The following is a 16850-nucleotide window of genomic DNA, read 5'->3' as shown; positions in this document are numbered from 1 at the left end:
AATTTTGTATTGGTTAATCTTAGCACAGAGAATCTAGTACATGACAATCTTTCCTTTCTTTATTCCTGTAGCTTCATAAACCCAATTTCTAGTTTCATGATCTCCACTCTCAGGCTGTTGATCTCATTATTCAGACTGGAATTATCTCTGTTTTTACTCCTTTGTGCTGTTGAGTCTCTTTTTTTTATTCTCTCCAGACTCACTCTGAGAGCTGTAATTAAGATGCAAACAATACAGATTTTATTACTACTTTGTCATCGGCATGACAGTTTTGGACTGTCATGCAAACTAATCTAGTGGACTTTAGTTACATTGAGGGTGTTTAACTTTCCAGGTGAGATATTCTCTACCTCTCTCTGTTTATGAAGTGAAAGGTAACGGATCTTAATTTAAATCAGCATCTGCAGTGGTCAAACAAACGATACCGCATTCCAGTCAAAATGAGTAAACAGTTGTGGTCTTTTGGCTTTTAGGTCCAGTATCTTCCTGCTCCCCTCCCTGCAACCTCCTTTAATCTGACTCTGTGTTGTGTGTTGTCCACACTCTGTGGGTGACAGGGTCTTCTCCTGCTGCACCCCAGAGCTCTGGAACTCTCTCCCCACGGATATCAGAGAGTCTCCCACCCTGAGCACATTCAAATCCAGACTCAAGACCTTTCTCTTCAGAAAGGCTCTTATTAATTTGTGTCTGTGTCTGTGCACTGCATCTTCTACTGCCTAGTGTTTATTTGTGTTAATTTTGTTAGCTCCTATCTTTGTAAACTGCTTGCTTTTGTCTCAACTATTTAACGATAAAACTCTTCGAGAAGCTGCTTTTAAAGGAATAATATAAAAATGATTATAATATAAAAGAAGAGGTAAATACTTAATGAACTTAATGAACTCTAAAAAGTAGTTGCCTTGTGCTTACAAACAATTACAGGGTGGCCTGGCCACTAGAAGACACATCTGTTTTTCACCATTATCAAGTACAGTCATACTTGTAGATAGAAGTCTTTAAATGGAGTTTATTTAACTAAAGATCAGGAGGGATGACCACAACCACACTCAATCATCCCCAGCCGTCAGTGATTAGCAATCACTCCATTCGTCCTTCCTCCACCGAACACTATAAATACCAAATTTTCCCACCTCGAAACTGATTTGGAACGCACATGCAGTGCTTGTTACAGACAGCACTTTACAGAAGGTGGTCTTTTTGATGTTGGAATAAAACCTGGCTTTTTAGAAAGTCAATGCTAATGCAATGGTTGGCCCTCAGCCAAGTGGGTTAAGCCAAATATTCACTCCACAATAGTTTGTTACGTTTCAATTTTGGGGCTTTGTTATTCCTCGTGAAATCAATCACTCATGATGAAATTACTGATATAAATAATATCTTGAGATATATATATATATGAGTATAATATTTCCTTATCACTTTTTGGGCAATCTGGAAGATCCAATAATGAACAGAAACTGAACATAAATGAAACAATCAAACACAGGTATGCCAGCACTTAATACAAAAACAGCACAGTTGTTATACTGGCACAACACTAGCTGCATGGATGGAGAGATTCATTATTACATTTCTGGGTGCGTGGTAGATGCAACTGTGTGTAGAAAAGAAACAATGAAAATGAGTACTTTTGTAATTTAGCAACCTGAACAAATATTTTGTTTATTAAGTATTTTGCTTATATGATAAGGTTATCATAGAAGTATTTTGCATCAGGAGTATACATTGCACTATGAAAGCTATAGTCAAGTGTTTGTTTCTACACTAAGATACCAAGAGTGACACCTACTGTTGAACTGAGGACATTAACGGTCCCACAGCACTGTTCATCTGAGTAGGAGACTGTTAAATGAGACGAGATGATAAGATCACTTTATTGGCCACATACAATTTCTTGTATTAGAAATGTGTCTTTTCACATACCCCAGCTTGCTCTCTATGAGACACACAGACAGGGAGAGAAGCTTGGGGTCAGAGCGCAGGGTCAGCCATTTATACGTCACCCCTGAAGCAGTTGGGGTGAAGGGCCTTGCTCGGGGGCCCAACGGAGTAGGATTCCTCTGCCGGCCGCGGGATACAAACCGGCACAGAGCCACTGCACCGCCCCCGTGTGATGTCTCCTCCTATAACTGTGCTATTTATTCCAAAACATGGGATATGTTCTGTACATATAGGAGACCAAATCTAAATAAATTATACCTCTGCAAATATAAACTTACAAAACCAGTAGCATTGAGTGTTTGCATATAGTGTAGGGAACACAAGAGTATCCAAGGGAATGGTCAGTCTAATGTATAATCCACAGATAGTTCTATGTAGAAAAACAGTTTCTATTCTAACACCCTTTGCAATAAACCCTTAGATTGGATTCCCCGTTCTGGGCGTCTCTCTAAAATAAGTACTGAGTCTCAAAATTAAGTTCAGCTCAGGAATTCTTCTTTGCCTCAAGATTTCCCTGTTGATCAGTTACTTATTATCAAATTCTTATCTTGTTTGTGTATAGGCCCTAATTAAAGTGGAAACTGAATACAAATGAGAAAACTCACTTGCTCCTAATGGTGGTTAAAAGCTTCTGAACTAAGGTTAATCATTTGCATGGCACAGAGTTTGGTAACTAAGAGAACCACTCAGCTCATGACCTTTGCTATTTATCACTACTCAAAATACAGACTCACGTGCACAGACACTGCCTTTGCTTCTCATAACCTACTACTGTATCTTCAGCAGAGCCCTGTCATATTCTCCTCCCAAAAAGCTCCAGTTTTCTCACAGTATTGTGCTTTCATTGGGCTGCATGATGCATGGTTGTGTGCATCATGTTCTGCATATTGTGCAAGGCAGGACTGTAAGATATAGATGACTGGCATCTGACCCATGTGGCTATTAGATACAGCTGGCTCGTGTCTGACCCATGTGGCTATAAGATACAGCTTGCTCGCGTCTGCCCACGTGGCTATAATATACAGCTGGCTTGTGTCTGACCCATGTGGTTGGAAGTTGGTAGTGCCTGATCCATGTTTTACTTCTTTATTTGTCTCAGTTTTACTATTTTTGTGTCAGGGCTCTGTAGGTCTCATAACAACAGACAGTATGAGAGACTATAGACAATCTGAAATCATTAAACCCAACAGATGTTAAACCTTGCTCATGACATATTGATCATAGAAGCCATTGAGATGTTTCTTCAGATATTCTAATAGATGAAGTCTCACATTGTTAATCCTCTCCCAATACACTGGATTCTAGCAGGGGAAGGACACAGAATCTTTTTTTCATCTCAGGAAATTCAGGAAGGTAACATATTTTAGCACACACATGGCACTGGAAATCAATTGGTACACAAGATTACAAAGAGAATATTTTTCTTAGGCAAAGAAAGATAGAACATGGGCAGTCTTTATTGGAAACTTCATTGACTAAGAAAAGTAAGCACTAGATGATATATTAACAGTAAAACCCATGGTTTTCCAAGGTTTGACCAAGGTTTACAGTAACATAGGAGTAATCAATTTTTTCTCAGTAATTAAATAAGTCTAATTTAACTCACATTTATTTAAGCAATTTACAATTGAGAAACAAAAGTATCACTGCATATAAGAAAGAGGAGAAGGGACAGGTACAACTATTTTTGTATGTAAGACCTTGAAAACTGGAGTCTTAATGCTAATATGCTTAAAATATCCTTCTAGCTTCCTGTTCAGAGTTTCCTTTTCATAAATTATTAACAATATCAACTGCTGAAAGGAATGAAGTAGAAGCGTAAAGAATCATGAATACTTTTCAAAAGAAAAAACAAAAGAAAACAATGAGAAATGAATGAATGTATACAACATGAGAAGATCAGGATTCAGGATCTCGTATGTTTAAAAGAACACAGAATTCACATTTTAACTGGAATAACTGGAAGTCTCCCTTCAGACATTTTGAAGGGTGTGGAAGATGCCCAAAAGGTCTCAAGACTCCTCCCACTATTCTATGCAAACTGATTTCAATAGGAAGGAATTATATTTAAAATTGCATCCTATTTGTCAAATAGAAAGAGTCAAGTTCAATTCTCGGCTCCACCTTCCTGTTTGACTTTTATGACAATTTAGACCCTCCTCAACTTTGGTGGTATAAAACCCAGAGCCAGAGCCCAGGTGAGACTACCCTGCTGCTCACACCTGTGGAGACAATCTGATTGACCCACTGGGAACCATGGGGACACGAAGGGGAATGTCCACATGGGTGCTGATGTGGATGATGATATCCATTGGATATGGCTCTATGCAGAAAGGTAGGCAGAAGACATCTTCACTATACGAGCTCAGTACAGGATAATAGTGTATGAACTGATCAAATGATTAATTGATTGACAAGCAGGGTTTCAAGAATGTGACTGTACATGATCTAAAATACATCTTTGTCAGAATTTCCTTTGGGAGCCAGTGAAACATCTTTGATTGGGCAATATCCATGCCTTTGAAACATATTCAATCCACAGCAGAAATAAGGAGGGTTGAAAATCTTTCTCTTAAGTACTTTCTTTAGTATTAGTATTTTCTGTGAATTTTCTGACAATTCATTTGTTAATACTGAAATATCTGTGGACTTAAAAACTCATTAAAATGTTCATATAAGAATCTGTTCACTTAACAATGGAGTATGTGTATATTTTTGGTATACATACCAGCTTTATGTGTGTCTCAACTGCAGCAAGCCTGACAAAGTCCAGGATCACAGACCCAAGGTGGTGCCCACGGGCTCTGTTGTGCCGTTGGTTTTTGTCACAGTTGTGTTGCATCTTTCTCAAGGCTGCTCATTTTAGAATAACATGACATCTGGATATGAATGTGGCAAAACCACATGTGCAATAAACTTCATAAATTAATTAACTTAATTATACTTAGTAATCAGGAATACTGTATCATTACAAAAAGCATGTGGTAAGTGAAAAAGGACAAGGTCCTCAGTCAATGTCGATGTATGACATGAAGCTGCTTAAAGTTAAATGTATTAATTAAGTATGAAACAGATACAAATATTGTTGAATATTCAGTAATTTCAGTACCAGTGTCATTTTAATCCATTTTACATTTAAGAATTTCAACCAGGACCTGTATAATTTAAATACTTACTGTAATTGCAGATGTTTTAATATACTGTATTACAGAAAATATTGATGACTATATTAAAATTAAAAATTGAATAGTTTTATTATTTGCTTTGAGTTTGATATAGAATTTAATTTTCTGAATCATTTATAATTACTTTAATTATCATTTACATCATTACATTACACAGCATAGGAAAAATATCTGTCATAAATGAAAAAGGGTGATGAATTCTAAATCTACCTAATGACTTTTTAGCTATTTTAGTTTTAAAGCTATTTGTGCCCCTGATTCATTTAAAATGAGGATACTGTAAGAACATATTAAAACAACAACAAAAAACTGGACATTACAGGAGGGTAGTACTAACAGATAAAGCATAGACTAATACTTAACTCTGATGCACCTGAAAAAACAAACTCTTCTGATTGCTCGACGTCTATGTAATCACTCTTACATTGCTCTGTTAAAAATAAACTATATATTTTTTAATATAATACTTCACTTATAATGTGTTTAATTAATCACTGAAATGTACTAGTCTAAGGACATACAGTATTCCACCCTGAACACAGTTCAGGAAGCATCCATTCAAAACTCTCTACACAGGCAGTCAGCAACAAACTCAGCAACAGACTGAAGACTATGACTATGGTGGTCCCACAGGTAATTCACCAAACACCTGAACTTCAAGGACACTTTAATTTCAACACTTTGCAAAAGAAAATAATTGAAAGAAAAGAGAGACAGAAGAATACGGTTCACATGTCATAGAATTTTCTCATTGAAACTGAAAATACTACATTTCTTTAAGAAGTATTTAAATGGTTTCCCCTGATGTTAAAACTCTAAGATGAGAAACGGTTTCTGCCTGTTTGATTGAGAGACATTCTACAGATATTATCATGACAAATACATGATAAATACATGCCACACAGATGATAAATAATAAACTTTTCCTATTAATTTGGCTAATTTGTATTTTTAATTTGTCAGATGGCCCGCCTATTCCTGGTAAAACGGTTACAATTATCCCTTCAATGACCAAGATAACAACAATAGGAGGTAAGGTCTACACAGTGCATTTACTGGCATTGATAAATGGACACCCAGATGAACAGTTCAAAGTGCACTGTTTAATAGTGCAATCCTGGATGATGAATACTGCTTGACATCCCTAGTCTTTCTTGCCCAAGGCGTGAGCCCAGCACACAATGGCCAGGTCTGCAGCACATGGGGTAACTACCACTTCAAGACCTTCGATGGGGACGTTTTCCAGTTGCCGTCCACCTGCAACTACATCCTGACCTCCCACTGCAAGAGCACGTATGAGGATTTCAACATCCAGCTGAGGCGCCAGGTGGTGGACAAGCTGCCCGCCATCAGCAAGATCACCTTCAAGCTGGACGGGACAGTGGTGGAATTCTCCAAGGACTCCATCATCGTCAATGGAGAGACGTGAGTTCTTTGTCACAGTGATGTAAAAATTGCAAACCCGTTCAGCTCAAAGTTTCAGACAATAAGCCTGAAGCTCTGAAAGCTTCTTAGGGGTTAATTATGAAAGAATCATAAATCTGGGAAATCTTTTCTGCTACTAGTTTTATTTTTCCAAATGTTTACTGACATATACAGGTAAGTGTTTTACATGAAACAAAGCAGTCAGAAAGTTCAGGGAACTTTTTGACTGCTTTGTTTGTCGGGGAATTTAACGCTGATTGTATAAGGGCCACCCTGACCCTGTAGCTACCCACAATGTAACAAACTCTGATCAGACCATGACTTCCACCTCTTTCAGAGTCCCCCTGCCATTCAGCCAGTCTGGTGTTCTCATTGAGAAGAGCTCCTCCTATATCAAGGTCACTGCCAAGCTGGGTCTCGTTGCCATGTGGAATGAGGAAGATGCCTTCCTGGTATGATTTTTCAAGCTTGCTTTTTTTCTTTTTGCAAACAAGAATTGTTTGTAGACAAGAAGTTTAATAATTTAGTGAATCTAACATTTCATCCAGCCATTCTGTAAAATAACTAAGAGCTTAGGTGTCACAGTACACACAGTGCTACAGTACCTGGCAGGAAAGCCTGTTTCAGATACCCATAAATCTAAAGAAGGTTTACCCATTCTCCAGCCTGGATAAATTCCTTTCTAGTTTCAAATTGTGTCAGATCATGTCCTTGTCTCCAGGTCTGTCTCTGTCTCTACCCCTTGGGAGCTTATAGACTTAAATCAAATCTCTCCCAATCTCATTTGTTCCAGACTGAATGCATTTAGTTCACTTAAACTATTACAATCTCTTGAAATGACAAATCATTCTGATTACTCTTCGTTGAACTCTTTCTAAGGTATGGTACCAAAACGAGACACAGTGTTTATATCAAGGGCTTACTAGTGCATTGTTAAGTTTAAACATAATTTCCCTCAATTTAAACTTTGCATAGCTTACTTTATATTTCTATTGTAAAAGTCTAAGTAAAAAACAATTAGATATTTGGGGTCAAAACTTAGGAGAACAATTTGAGAGAATCTGTTATAGTTTACTTTAACCAAGGAAACTCTTTTGTCTCTTTAAAATCATTGAAAAAAGGTACAAGCAGGGGAACACCTTTCTTAAGTCAATAATTCAACAACCATCCTGGGAAAAACAAGCCAAGAGCCTCCTCCAATGATCAACAACGTTCATTTTTATGTATATAGAGACAACAACAGTACGACACAAACCTGCAGGGCTTGAGGAACAGATATGCCTCAGAACTACAGTTAGCCAAGTATCTTTAGTTTATGGTCCAGAACACTCACCTCATCTCCATAATGGCATTGGAAGCAGGATTTTCATTGTAACTACAATACTGCTATGATTAATTTGTACAATTATTTTTTAAATTCCTACGAAGTTAATTAACTGGATACCATTTACTATTTTCAAATACTGAGGAGTTTTCATTTCACTGTCTAGGTGGAAGTGGATGAAAAATACCGAAACCAGACCTGTGGGCTGTGTGGGGACTTCAATGGGGTCCAGCTCTATAATGAGTTCATTCAAAATGGTAAGCGGGTATTAGAAGGGCAGCTAGGGAGGTTACTGCCAGTCAGGCTCTGTCACAGCCCCTAGATCTAGCCACCCATCCCCTTCACATTCAAAGGTCTAGAACTGCCAGTGACAACGTACAGTAAGAGATATTGCAAAGAACATTACAATCACTGCAGTAAAGTACAGAGCAGGACCTCAACTCAGTAATCTTGCTTTTTCAAGGCATGAAAGTATCTCCTTACGACTATGGAAACTTCTGGAAAATGGATGGCCCAACAGAAACCTGTGTTGAACCCACACCAGCATCTGATGACAAATGCTCAGACCTGGTAACTGTCTTCTTTGCCCTCTTTGATTTGTAAAAAGTTCTGTATTTCCTTAATCAGACTACATTTGATCACACTCTTGATATTGTTTTCATTATATTATGTAAAACTGTGAAGCACAAACCATATATCCTCTCTTCTAAGACAATTTCAGACTCTATTACCATTACCGAAAATATTATTCAAGCTTTAATAGCAAATAGTACTAAGGAAGCTCCAGCACTGATTAGCAATTAACAATACCAAAGGAACCATGTCAATTGACTCAGCTCAGATCCTTGTCATTGTGCTCTTCTGTGACTGAGGGTTACTCTTATGCTTCTAACAGTAAACTTTCCCTCTACAGACACCGATATGTGAGCAGCTTCTGTCCAGTCCTGCGTTTAGCAGCTGCAAGGGCCTGATCTCGATTGACTCCTTTGTCCAGTCCTGCGTCAAGGACATGTGTCACTGTGGCAACAGCACCAGTGCCTTCTGCCTCTGCAACACTCTTTCAGAATACTCACGCCAGTGTGTGCACGCTGGAGGGAAGCCCAAGCAATGGAGGACTGCCGAGTTCTGCTGTACGTTTACCACCCTGCTGCCGAGCTCCCATTGATCTATACGGCTTTTAAACCTCGTGTCCGACGTGTACAGGAGACATAGTCATATAACCCTCCTCAGGAGAATAAGAGGCAAGACAAGATGACAGGTATTTCAGACTCATGACTTCAGCTTTGTGTGCTCTGCAGCTAAGAAGTGCCCTTTCAACATGGAGCACCAGGAGTGTGGGATTCCCTGTGCTGACACCTGCTCTAACCCAGAGAGAGGACAGCTGTGTGAAGACCACTGTACAGACGGCTGCTTCTGCCCCCCAGGTAGCCACTGCATTCGCTGGCTTTAAAGATTGTCCATATCAGTCAATCTGCAGTGTAGCCTGGCTTGTAAAGTACTGAACTTGGTTAATTGTACCTCACACCTGGTTTTTAGAAAGATACATTTTTAACAGGAAAGGAGTAATTCTTTGTTTGTAATTTAGTATCTAGTAATATGAAGTGTAATATCTGACTTGAAAACTTTCCTCTCCAAAAAGACACTGTTTTTGATGACATCACTCAGAGTGGCTGCATCCCAGTTCAGAAGTGCTCGTGCAGCCACAACGGACAGACGTACACACCTGGGGAATCCTACTCCAGCAGCTGCAGTCGCTGGTAAACTGTGCCTTTGTGCCTGCTTTCATTCTGTATACCAAACCGTGTGAATTTACTGACCTTTCAGATTATACTCTCAAGACCTGCCAACAGATTTCTGTGCTTAAATAAAATGTTATTATGCAAACAAAATTGTTTATAAATGTGTTTCAGAAGGACTATACAACAATGATTAATGAAAAATAAAAAAATAAAAATACTGGAGAACCAAAATTATCAGCAAGTAAAGCTTTGGCATAAGAAACAAAGATGTCAGGCAACTTGCTCAGCTGAACGTTAATGCTGTTCCGTGCAGCACCTGTGTCGGGGGACAGTGGAGCTGCCAGGACCTGGACTGTCCTAGAACCTGCTCTGTACAGGGAGGCTCCCACATCACCACTTTCGACGGGAAGCCCTTCACCTTCCACGGAGACTGCTCCTACACTCTGGCCAAGGTCTGAGCTCACACACACCACCAGTCTATCACCTCTACAGTTCAAAGCAATTGCAGCGATAAGTACATTGCCCATTTTAAGAATATCTGGAAAGGGATTTAAAGGCAACTTCAAGTAACCAAGCACACTAAATCTTCAGATGCTGTGAATGTGGACCTGTTTCTACTAGTGTAAAGTGTTCTCAAAGCATCTCAAACAATTAAACCGTCACGTTTCTTATTCTGTTCATTTTCCTTAGCAATGCAATGACAGTCAGTTCACAGTCTTGGGTGACATTGTCAAGTGTGGATTAACAGACACTGAGACCTGCTTGAAAGCTGTGACCCTGGCCATCTCAGCAGGACAAACTGTAAGTTACCTTTGAGCTTCCTTCATGCACCACACTGAAAAAGACAATCTATGCTGCTCTTTCCTGGGTGGGAGCAACCTGCCACTGTGGTCTAGGAATTGTCTCAGGTACTACTGTTAGCTTTTGGTGTCCAAGAACCCAGCTTGGGAATACAGTAAGTACCACCGGTGCATGTTTGGCACATTGTTGAGAGAGCAAGCTTAGGTAATAATGAAACTAATCAAATACGTATTGTAATTTCTCATCTCCAAGCAAGCCTGTAACCAGGTAACAAACCAAAATTGCAAAGCAAATCATGCAGATTCTGCAGTGAAAAGTCTGCTGCACAACCTATACTTATTCGCTTGTACATCATATTACTATAGTCATTACAAGAACTAGTGAGCAGGAAGGGCAGCCTCACGTCACAGATTGTGGGAACTCTTGGTCTCGCCAGGAGGCTGCAACAACATTTTGTGCTTAATTACAAATTTGTACATTTTCTCTTTTAATTTATTTTGTTACTGAGATCTAATTACTGGTCTGAGAAACTGGGACTGCAGTTCCCCTTTGATTTAGAGGTCTAATAAAAATGTTCAATATCTCCTCTACGTGTATATTCCACAGGTGATCAGCATCAAGCCCTGTGGAAGTGTGTTTGTGAATGGCATCTTTTCTCAGCTGCCACTCTCTACAGGTCAGCTCATTTACACTCTTATTCTACCCAATATATTGAATGAAAATTCATTATCACAATAAATAGTTTCTATTAGCCTGGACAAGGCTGGCAACACTGTGAGGATTACGTTTTTCGACTTCTCCAGTGCCTTCAATACTATCCAGCCCTTACTGCTAGGGAGGAAGCTGGAGGAGATGCAAGTGGGTGCCTCCGTGATCTCATGGATCACAGACAATCTGACAGGCAGACCACAGTCTGTGAGACTTCAGAACTGTGTGTCTGAACAGGTAGTGAGTAACACAGGGGCTCCTCGGGGGACAGTTCTTTCTCCGTTCCACTTCACCCTCTAAACTTCGGACTTTAAATACAATTTTCTACGCGGTAGTATGCTGGGGCTCTGGGTATAGAGCAGGGGATGCTAACAGGCTGAACAAACTCATCAGAAGAGCAAGCTCTGTCATTGGGTCTGACCTGGACCCCCTGGATGTAGTGGCTGAGAGGAGAGTGGTGTCCAAACTAGAGGCCATCGTGGACAAGATCTCCCATCCCCTCTATGACATGCTGTGAGAATGAAGAGCACGTTCAGCAATAGACTGATCCACCCGCGGTGCGACAGGGAGCGCTACAGGAGGTCATTCTTGCCTTCTGCCATAAGACTGTACAACTCATCCACTGTGTGTCTGAGCAGGGGCAACACTGACAGGGACCTGTTTCTGGACTAAACAGTAAACTCCCTGCTGCATCTGGCTCTTTCATTTACAACTGTTTTTGTGCAATATATGCCAGGGACGTGTGCAATATATTTATATTTATATTTATATTTATATTTATATTTATATTTATATTTATATTTATAATGTGCAGTACAACTTTTTTTTTCTGTTCTGGTTTGTGCTTTTTATATTTTGGACTGTGCATAACTCTTCTTAGTGCACTTTTCACTGACTGTACTGATTGTATTATATGTATTGTATTGTATTGTTATATTATTATATAATTTCATTACACTGTTGCTGTGTTGTCTGTGTTAAGTTGCTGCTGTACTGCAATTTACGGGATCAATGAAGTACCTATCTATGTAATATGATATTTGCGATTGCAGCGGATGTCGTCATCTTCAGACCCTCCACATTCTACATCATTGTCCAAGCCTCCTTGGGGCTCCAGCTACAGGTACAGCTCACTCCGGTCATGCAGGTCTACATCACCGTCAGCTCCTCCAACAAGGGACAGACATGCGGTACGTTCTGAGCTTCATCATGTCTTCAGAGAGATCCCGGACAACACTTAATTTAATCACTGAATGCCCAGTGCTAGAAATCCGATTATGAGTAAAACTGGTTAATTAACCTCTTTACAGGTCTTTGTGGAAACTTTAACGATGTCCAAGCAGATGATTTTAAGACCAACAGTGGAATAGTGGAAGGAACAGCCGTAGCTTTTGCCAACACCTGGAAGACCACAGCGAGTTGTCCAGCTGTGACGACCAGCTATGAAAATCCCTGCAGTCTGAGTGTGGAGAACGGTAAGACTGGCCCCCACTCCAGCAGGGTTTTAGTGTTACTGAGTCTGACCTGCAAATCCTGGCTGACATTCTGTAGGCTTGTGGAGCTGGGAAGCAACAGTCACAGGAAATGTTCTTGTTTATGAAGGGCAAAAGAAGTTACTTGCACCTTGCCTTTTGTAAATGAGAAAAGGTGCCTGTACTTACCCCACCTTTCTCTCTCTTCACAGAGAAGTACGCCCAGCACTGGTGCTCCATGCTGTCAGATCCTCAAGGAGTGTTTGCTGCGTGCCATGCTGTGATTAGCCCAGATATCTACAAAACAGTACGTTTCTTTTAAACTTAAAACATGAAACCTTTGTAAAATCTGTCACATTCATGTGAAGACACTATATCCTGAATCTGAGAGGCAAGAACAAACTGGGCAGTCTTGTGAAAATATCTCATAAGGTCATTGGTCTTGATCTTCCTATCCTCATCTCCATCTATCAGAGACATGTTTTGCATAACTCTGTCTCTGATCAAATTTCTTGATCAGAAATTTCCACTTACACCCATCAGAACCCAGATAACGACTCCCCAACTGCAAAATCAACAGACTGAAGTTCTCATTCATACCTGTAGCCATTACTCAACACTCGAACTTCTATGTAAATATGTAGATTGTTGTTCCTGTCATTTTGTTTCTTGTGCCTGTCTGTACACCAACGCTACTGCTGTAAAATAACTTTGTAGTAGTCGTAAATATATAATGGGGTGTTGATGTTTACTTTAATGTTTGAATGTTTGATTTTCAAATTCCAACATAAAAACTTGCAATACAGACAAAAACAAAAATGAATTTCGAGCTTATGAATTGGCTTCTGTTTTTCTGAGAAGTAGTAGCATTTCAATTACTCTTGAATAACCGAGAGCACACCCTCTGCTCCTCTGCCCCCAGAACTGCATGTACGACAGCTGTAACTGTGAGAAGAGTGAGGACTGTATGTGTGCTGCCATCTCCTCGTACGTCCGTGCCTGTGCTGCTAAGGGGGTGCAGCTGGACGGCTGGAGAGCCAGTGTCTGCAGTAAGTGTCTGCAATAGCCAGGGACCTGGGAGCTTTCAGGGCAGGAAGTTCAGACACCTGAAGGGAGTGTTCCTGTGACTGAAACCCTGGTTCTCCCTTCCTTCAGCCAAATACTCCAGCACCTGCCCCAGGACTCTGGTCTTTGGCTACAGCATGACCAGCTGTAATCGCACCTGCCGCTCCCTCAGCCAGCCTGACCCCACCTGTAGCGTCCAGTTTGTGCCTGTGGACGGCTGTGGCTGTGCCAAGGGGACCTACATGGACGAGGAGGGCAAATGTGTGCCAGCTTCACAGTGCCCCTGCTACAACAAGGGCACAGTGGTGCCAGCTGGAGAGGTCATCAGGAAGGATGGTGCAATTTGGTAAGGAGCTTTTCTCTCTTGTCACTATACTATTATAGATGAAACACATTTCAGGATTTCTGGCTTCATGCTGCCTTGTGCATATTCTTCACCAAGGACAGTGCTAAGTTGGTAGGAAGAATCTTACCACAGAAATATCAGTGTTCGGGGATGTCTAGTTGGTGTGAATATCTCTCCGTGGGAGACAGAAGGGCCAGCTGCAGGGATCAGGAGAGCACCAGAGAGAGTGTGCTGTGCTGTGGTCTTTTCATGCATTTCCAAATTCTTTTCATTCCTTTTCCAGCACTTGCAAACAAGGGGAACTGAACTGTATTGGACGTCCAGAGCCGAATCCTAGTGAGACTGCCTTTCTCTTACACTCTTTTCTGAAAAACATGCATGTTTTTTTTCTGTTTTTGCTTAACACATTTTTAAGTTATGTGAAAATGTGATTTCAGATATGAGAGGCATATTAACTGAAATGTTTTTCAAAAAGTATTTTTCAAAAAATAATTCAATAATTGTTCAATCTTGGCATGCCTAACAACAGTCCCCAAAACCACAGAAATGGATTGTGGAATAATCCAAGTGAGTGGTTAAATGACTTTAACTGGTACCTTCAAAACAAACATATGATGGACACACTTGTCTATTCTTGTCAATAGGTTTCACAGTAAAAGACATGTTGGTCTAGGTCTGGATAGGTCCTGCAGAAATAAAACAGTAAAGATACATTCTCACAAGCTTAAGTACCTCTGTGAAGTGCTGTTGAATTAACTACTGACTATAAAATCTTTGAAGGTTTTGATATACAAAGTAACAAAATACTTTATTTTTCTTACAAAAGGTGAAATGCAAAAATAGAAAATGTTTCCTTGCTTTTCATTTACAGCCTGCAAGGAACCAATGATCTTTTTCGACTGCACTAAAGCTGGGGCTGGAGCCAAGGGATCAGAATGTCAGAAGAGCTGTCAAACACTGGATATGGATTGTGTAAGTGAACCTGGACATCTTAATTCTAAACAACGAGAGCTGTAGCAATCTGCACAGTGTTTGGTGTCCTAAACCCAGACATCTTTACAGTTCGCATGGAAAACCTGGGGGAGGTTTTCCAAAAGATTAAAGGACTCATCTAACTTTTGTAATGCCAGACAATTCTTCTGGGATAAATTCATGCTAAACCTGGTTAAAATTATGGCACATTTCTCTTAACAGATCAGCACAGAGTGCACATCAGGCTGTATGTGCCCACAAGGTCTAGTTTCTGATGGGAAAGGGGGCTGTGTGAAAGAGGACCTTTGTCCTTGTATGCACAATGGAGCTTCGTATCAGCCTGGGGACAAGATCAGAGTGGACTGCAATACCTGGTAAATGAACTCATTACACTATACGTGTTTCAATATCTAAGTTATGCACTACTATAACTGTAAGCTTATAATAGTGAAAAAGGTCTGAAAAATTATATTTGAAATTAAACCTAAACATTCACTGCTTTTTGCTGTTCATTTGTATCACTTCAGTACTTGCAAAAACAGAAGGTGGCAGTGTACCAGTAACCAATGTCAAGGCACCTGTGCCATCTATGGAGATGGACATTACATCACTTTTGATGGGAAGAGATTCAGCTTCAGTGGAGACTGTGAATACACCCTCATTCAGGTACATTTCAAAATAAAGTAAAAGAGACTTTTACAAGAGAACTCAAATCATAATTGTCAGTGGATAATTCACTTATTGGGGTTATACATTTGTCACAAGTTTTTGTACCTATTCTTCCTGTGGGATATTTTCTTAATGCAGTCTCCTCAAAGGTACAACTCCAATGGCTCTCACAGTATGAAGGTGTTCATGATGTACACAAAATAAAAAAATAATTTATTTCAGGGTGATTCAGACAAACTCTCTCTTCTTAAGATTAGAAAGGGATCATCAGTTCTTTTATCTATCAATTGTTCAGGACTACTGCAGCCAAAACAATGAAAACGGCACCTTCAGGGTGATCACTGAGAACATCCCCTGTGGCACCACTGGGACCACCTGCTCCAAGGCCATCAAGCTCTTCCTGGGGGTGAGCAATCAGCCCTCTTTCTTGAAAGAAATCCAGCTCAACCAAAACACATTAGAATTACAGGCACTTATGTTGAATTTAAATGCATTTAAATGCTAATTCTTCTTTTCAGAACAATGAGCTGAAGCTATCTGAAGGAAACTACCAGGTGATCCAAAGAGGTACAGGCGTAGAGGTTCCCTACCAGATCCGCTACATGGGGATTTATCTGGTGATTGAAGCCAACAATGGACTGATCCTCATGTGGGACAAGAAGACGAGCATGTTTATCAAGCTCAACCCTAAGTTCCAGGTCAGTGAACATGTCTGCACTAAGGTTAATATTACAGATAAATGTGTTTCTGTTAGTGCAGTAATGGAATATGTGTGACCCAAGATAAATGAATACCTAATCGAACTTTCAAAGCTACAGATCTGCTATAGGTCTTGTGGGTCTTGGAGCCCCAGCTCTGGAGAGAATGTGGATTTCTGCATTGTGCTCTTATTCCTCAGGGCCTTGTCTGTGGACTCTGTGGAAACTATGATGGCAACGAAAACAACGACTTTACCACCAGAAGCCAAGCTGTTGTGGTGGATACACTGGAGTTTGGAAACAGCTGGAAAGTCTCCCCCAGCTGTCCTGATGCTGTTGTCACAAAGGACCCCTGCAGCTCCAACCCCTACAGGAAGTCCTGGGCTCAGAGACAGTGCAGCATCATCCAGAGCAGAGTGTTCACAGCCTGCCACTCTCAGGTACTGCGATCACACTGGAGATATGCACACACCACGGCAAGATCAGGGCAGGAAAGACACCAAGC

The 16850-nt window shown here is 40.4% G+C and overlaps 2 protein-coding genes across 2 annotated transcripts in view; both read left to right on the top strand.

Annotated features, from left to right (window-relative positions):
- Nucleotides 1-16850, top strand: part of LOC148645778 (mucin-5B-like) — a 71044-nt gene that overhangs the window by 31513 nt on the left and 22681 nt on the right. The gene's annotated exons all lie outside the window — the stretch shown is intronic.
- LOC148645779 (mucin-5AC-like) lies at nucleotides 4177-6555 on the top strand. Its single transcript, XM_088611566.1, has 4 exons — nucleotides 4177-4276; nucleotides 5703-5759; nucleotides 6090-6158; nucleotides 6290-6555. Exons 1-4 carry the CDS (start codon nucleotides 4198-4200, stop codon nucleotides 6553-6555), a joined length of 471 nt encoding a protein of 156 aa, XP_088467692.1. The 5' UTR covers nucleotides 4177-4197.

The sequence above is a fragment of the Lepisosteus platostomus genome, chromosome 18, assembly GCF_059453375.1.
Source record: "Lepisosteus platostomus isolate fLepPlt1 chromosome 18, fLepPlt1.hap1, whole genome shotgun sequence".
NCBI lineage: Eukaryota > Metazoa > Chordata > Actinopteri > Semionotiformes > Lepisosteidae > Lepisosteus > Lepisosteus platostomus.
This window is presented reverse-complemented; position numbering and strand designations above follow the sequence as displayed.

Bases quoted from the DNA above. Each gene is read 5' to 3' on its own strand.
- LOC148645779 (XM_088611566.1), top strand. From the start codon at position 4,198: ATGGGGACACGAAGGGGAATGTCCACATGGGTGCTGATGTGGATGATG. The intron at 4,277-5,702 runs GTAGGCAGAAGA...CTCTCTACACAG, and splicing joins ATATGGCTCTATGCAGAAAG to GCAGTCAGCAACAAACTCAG. The intron at 6,159-6,289 runs GTAAGGTCTACA...TTCTTGCCCAAG, and splicing joins CAAGATAACAACAATAGGAG to GCGTGAGCCCAGCACACAAT.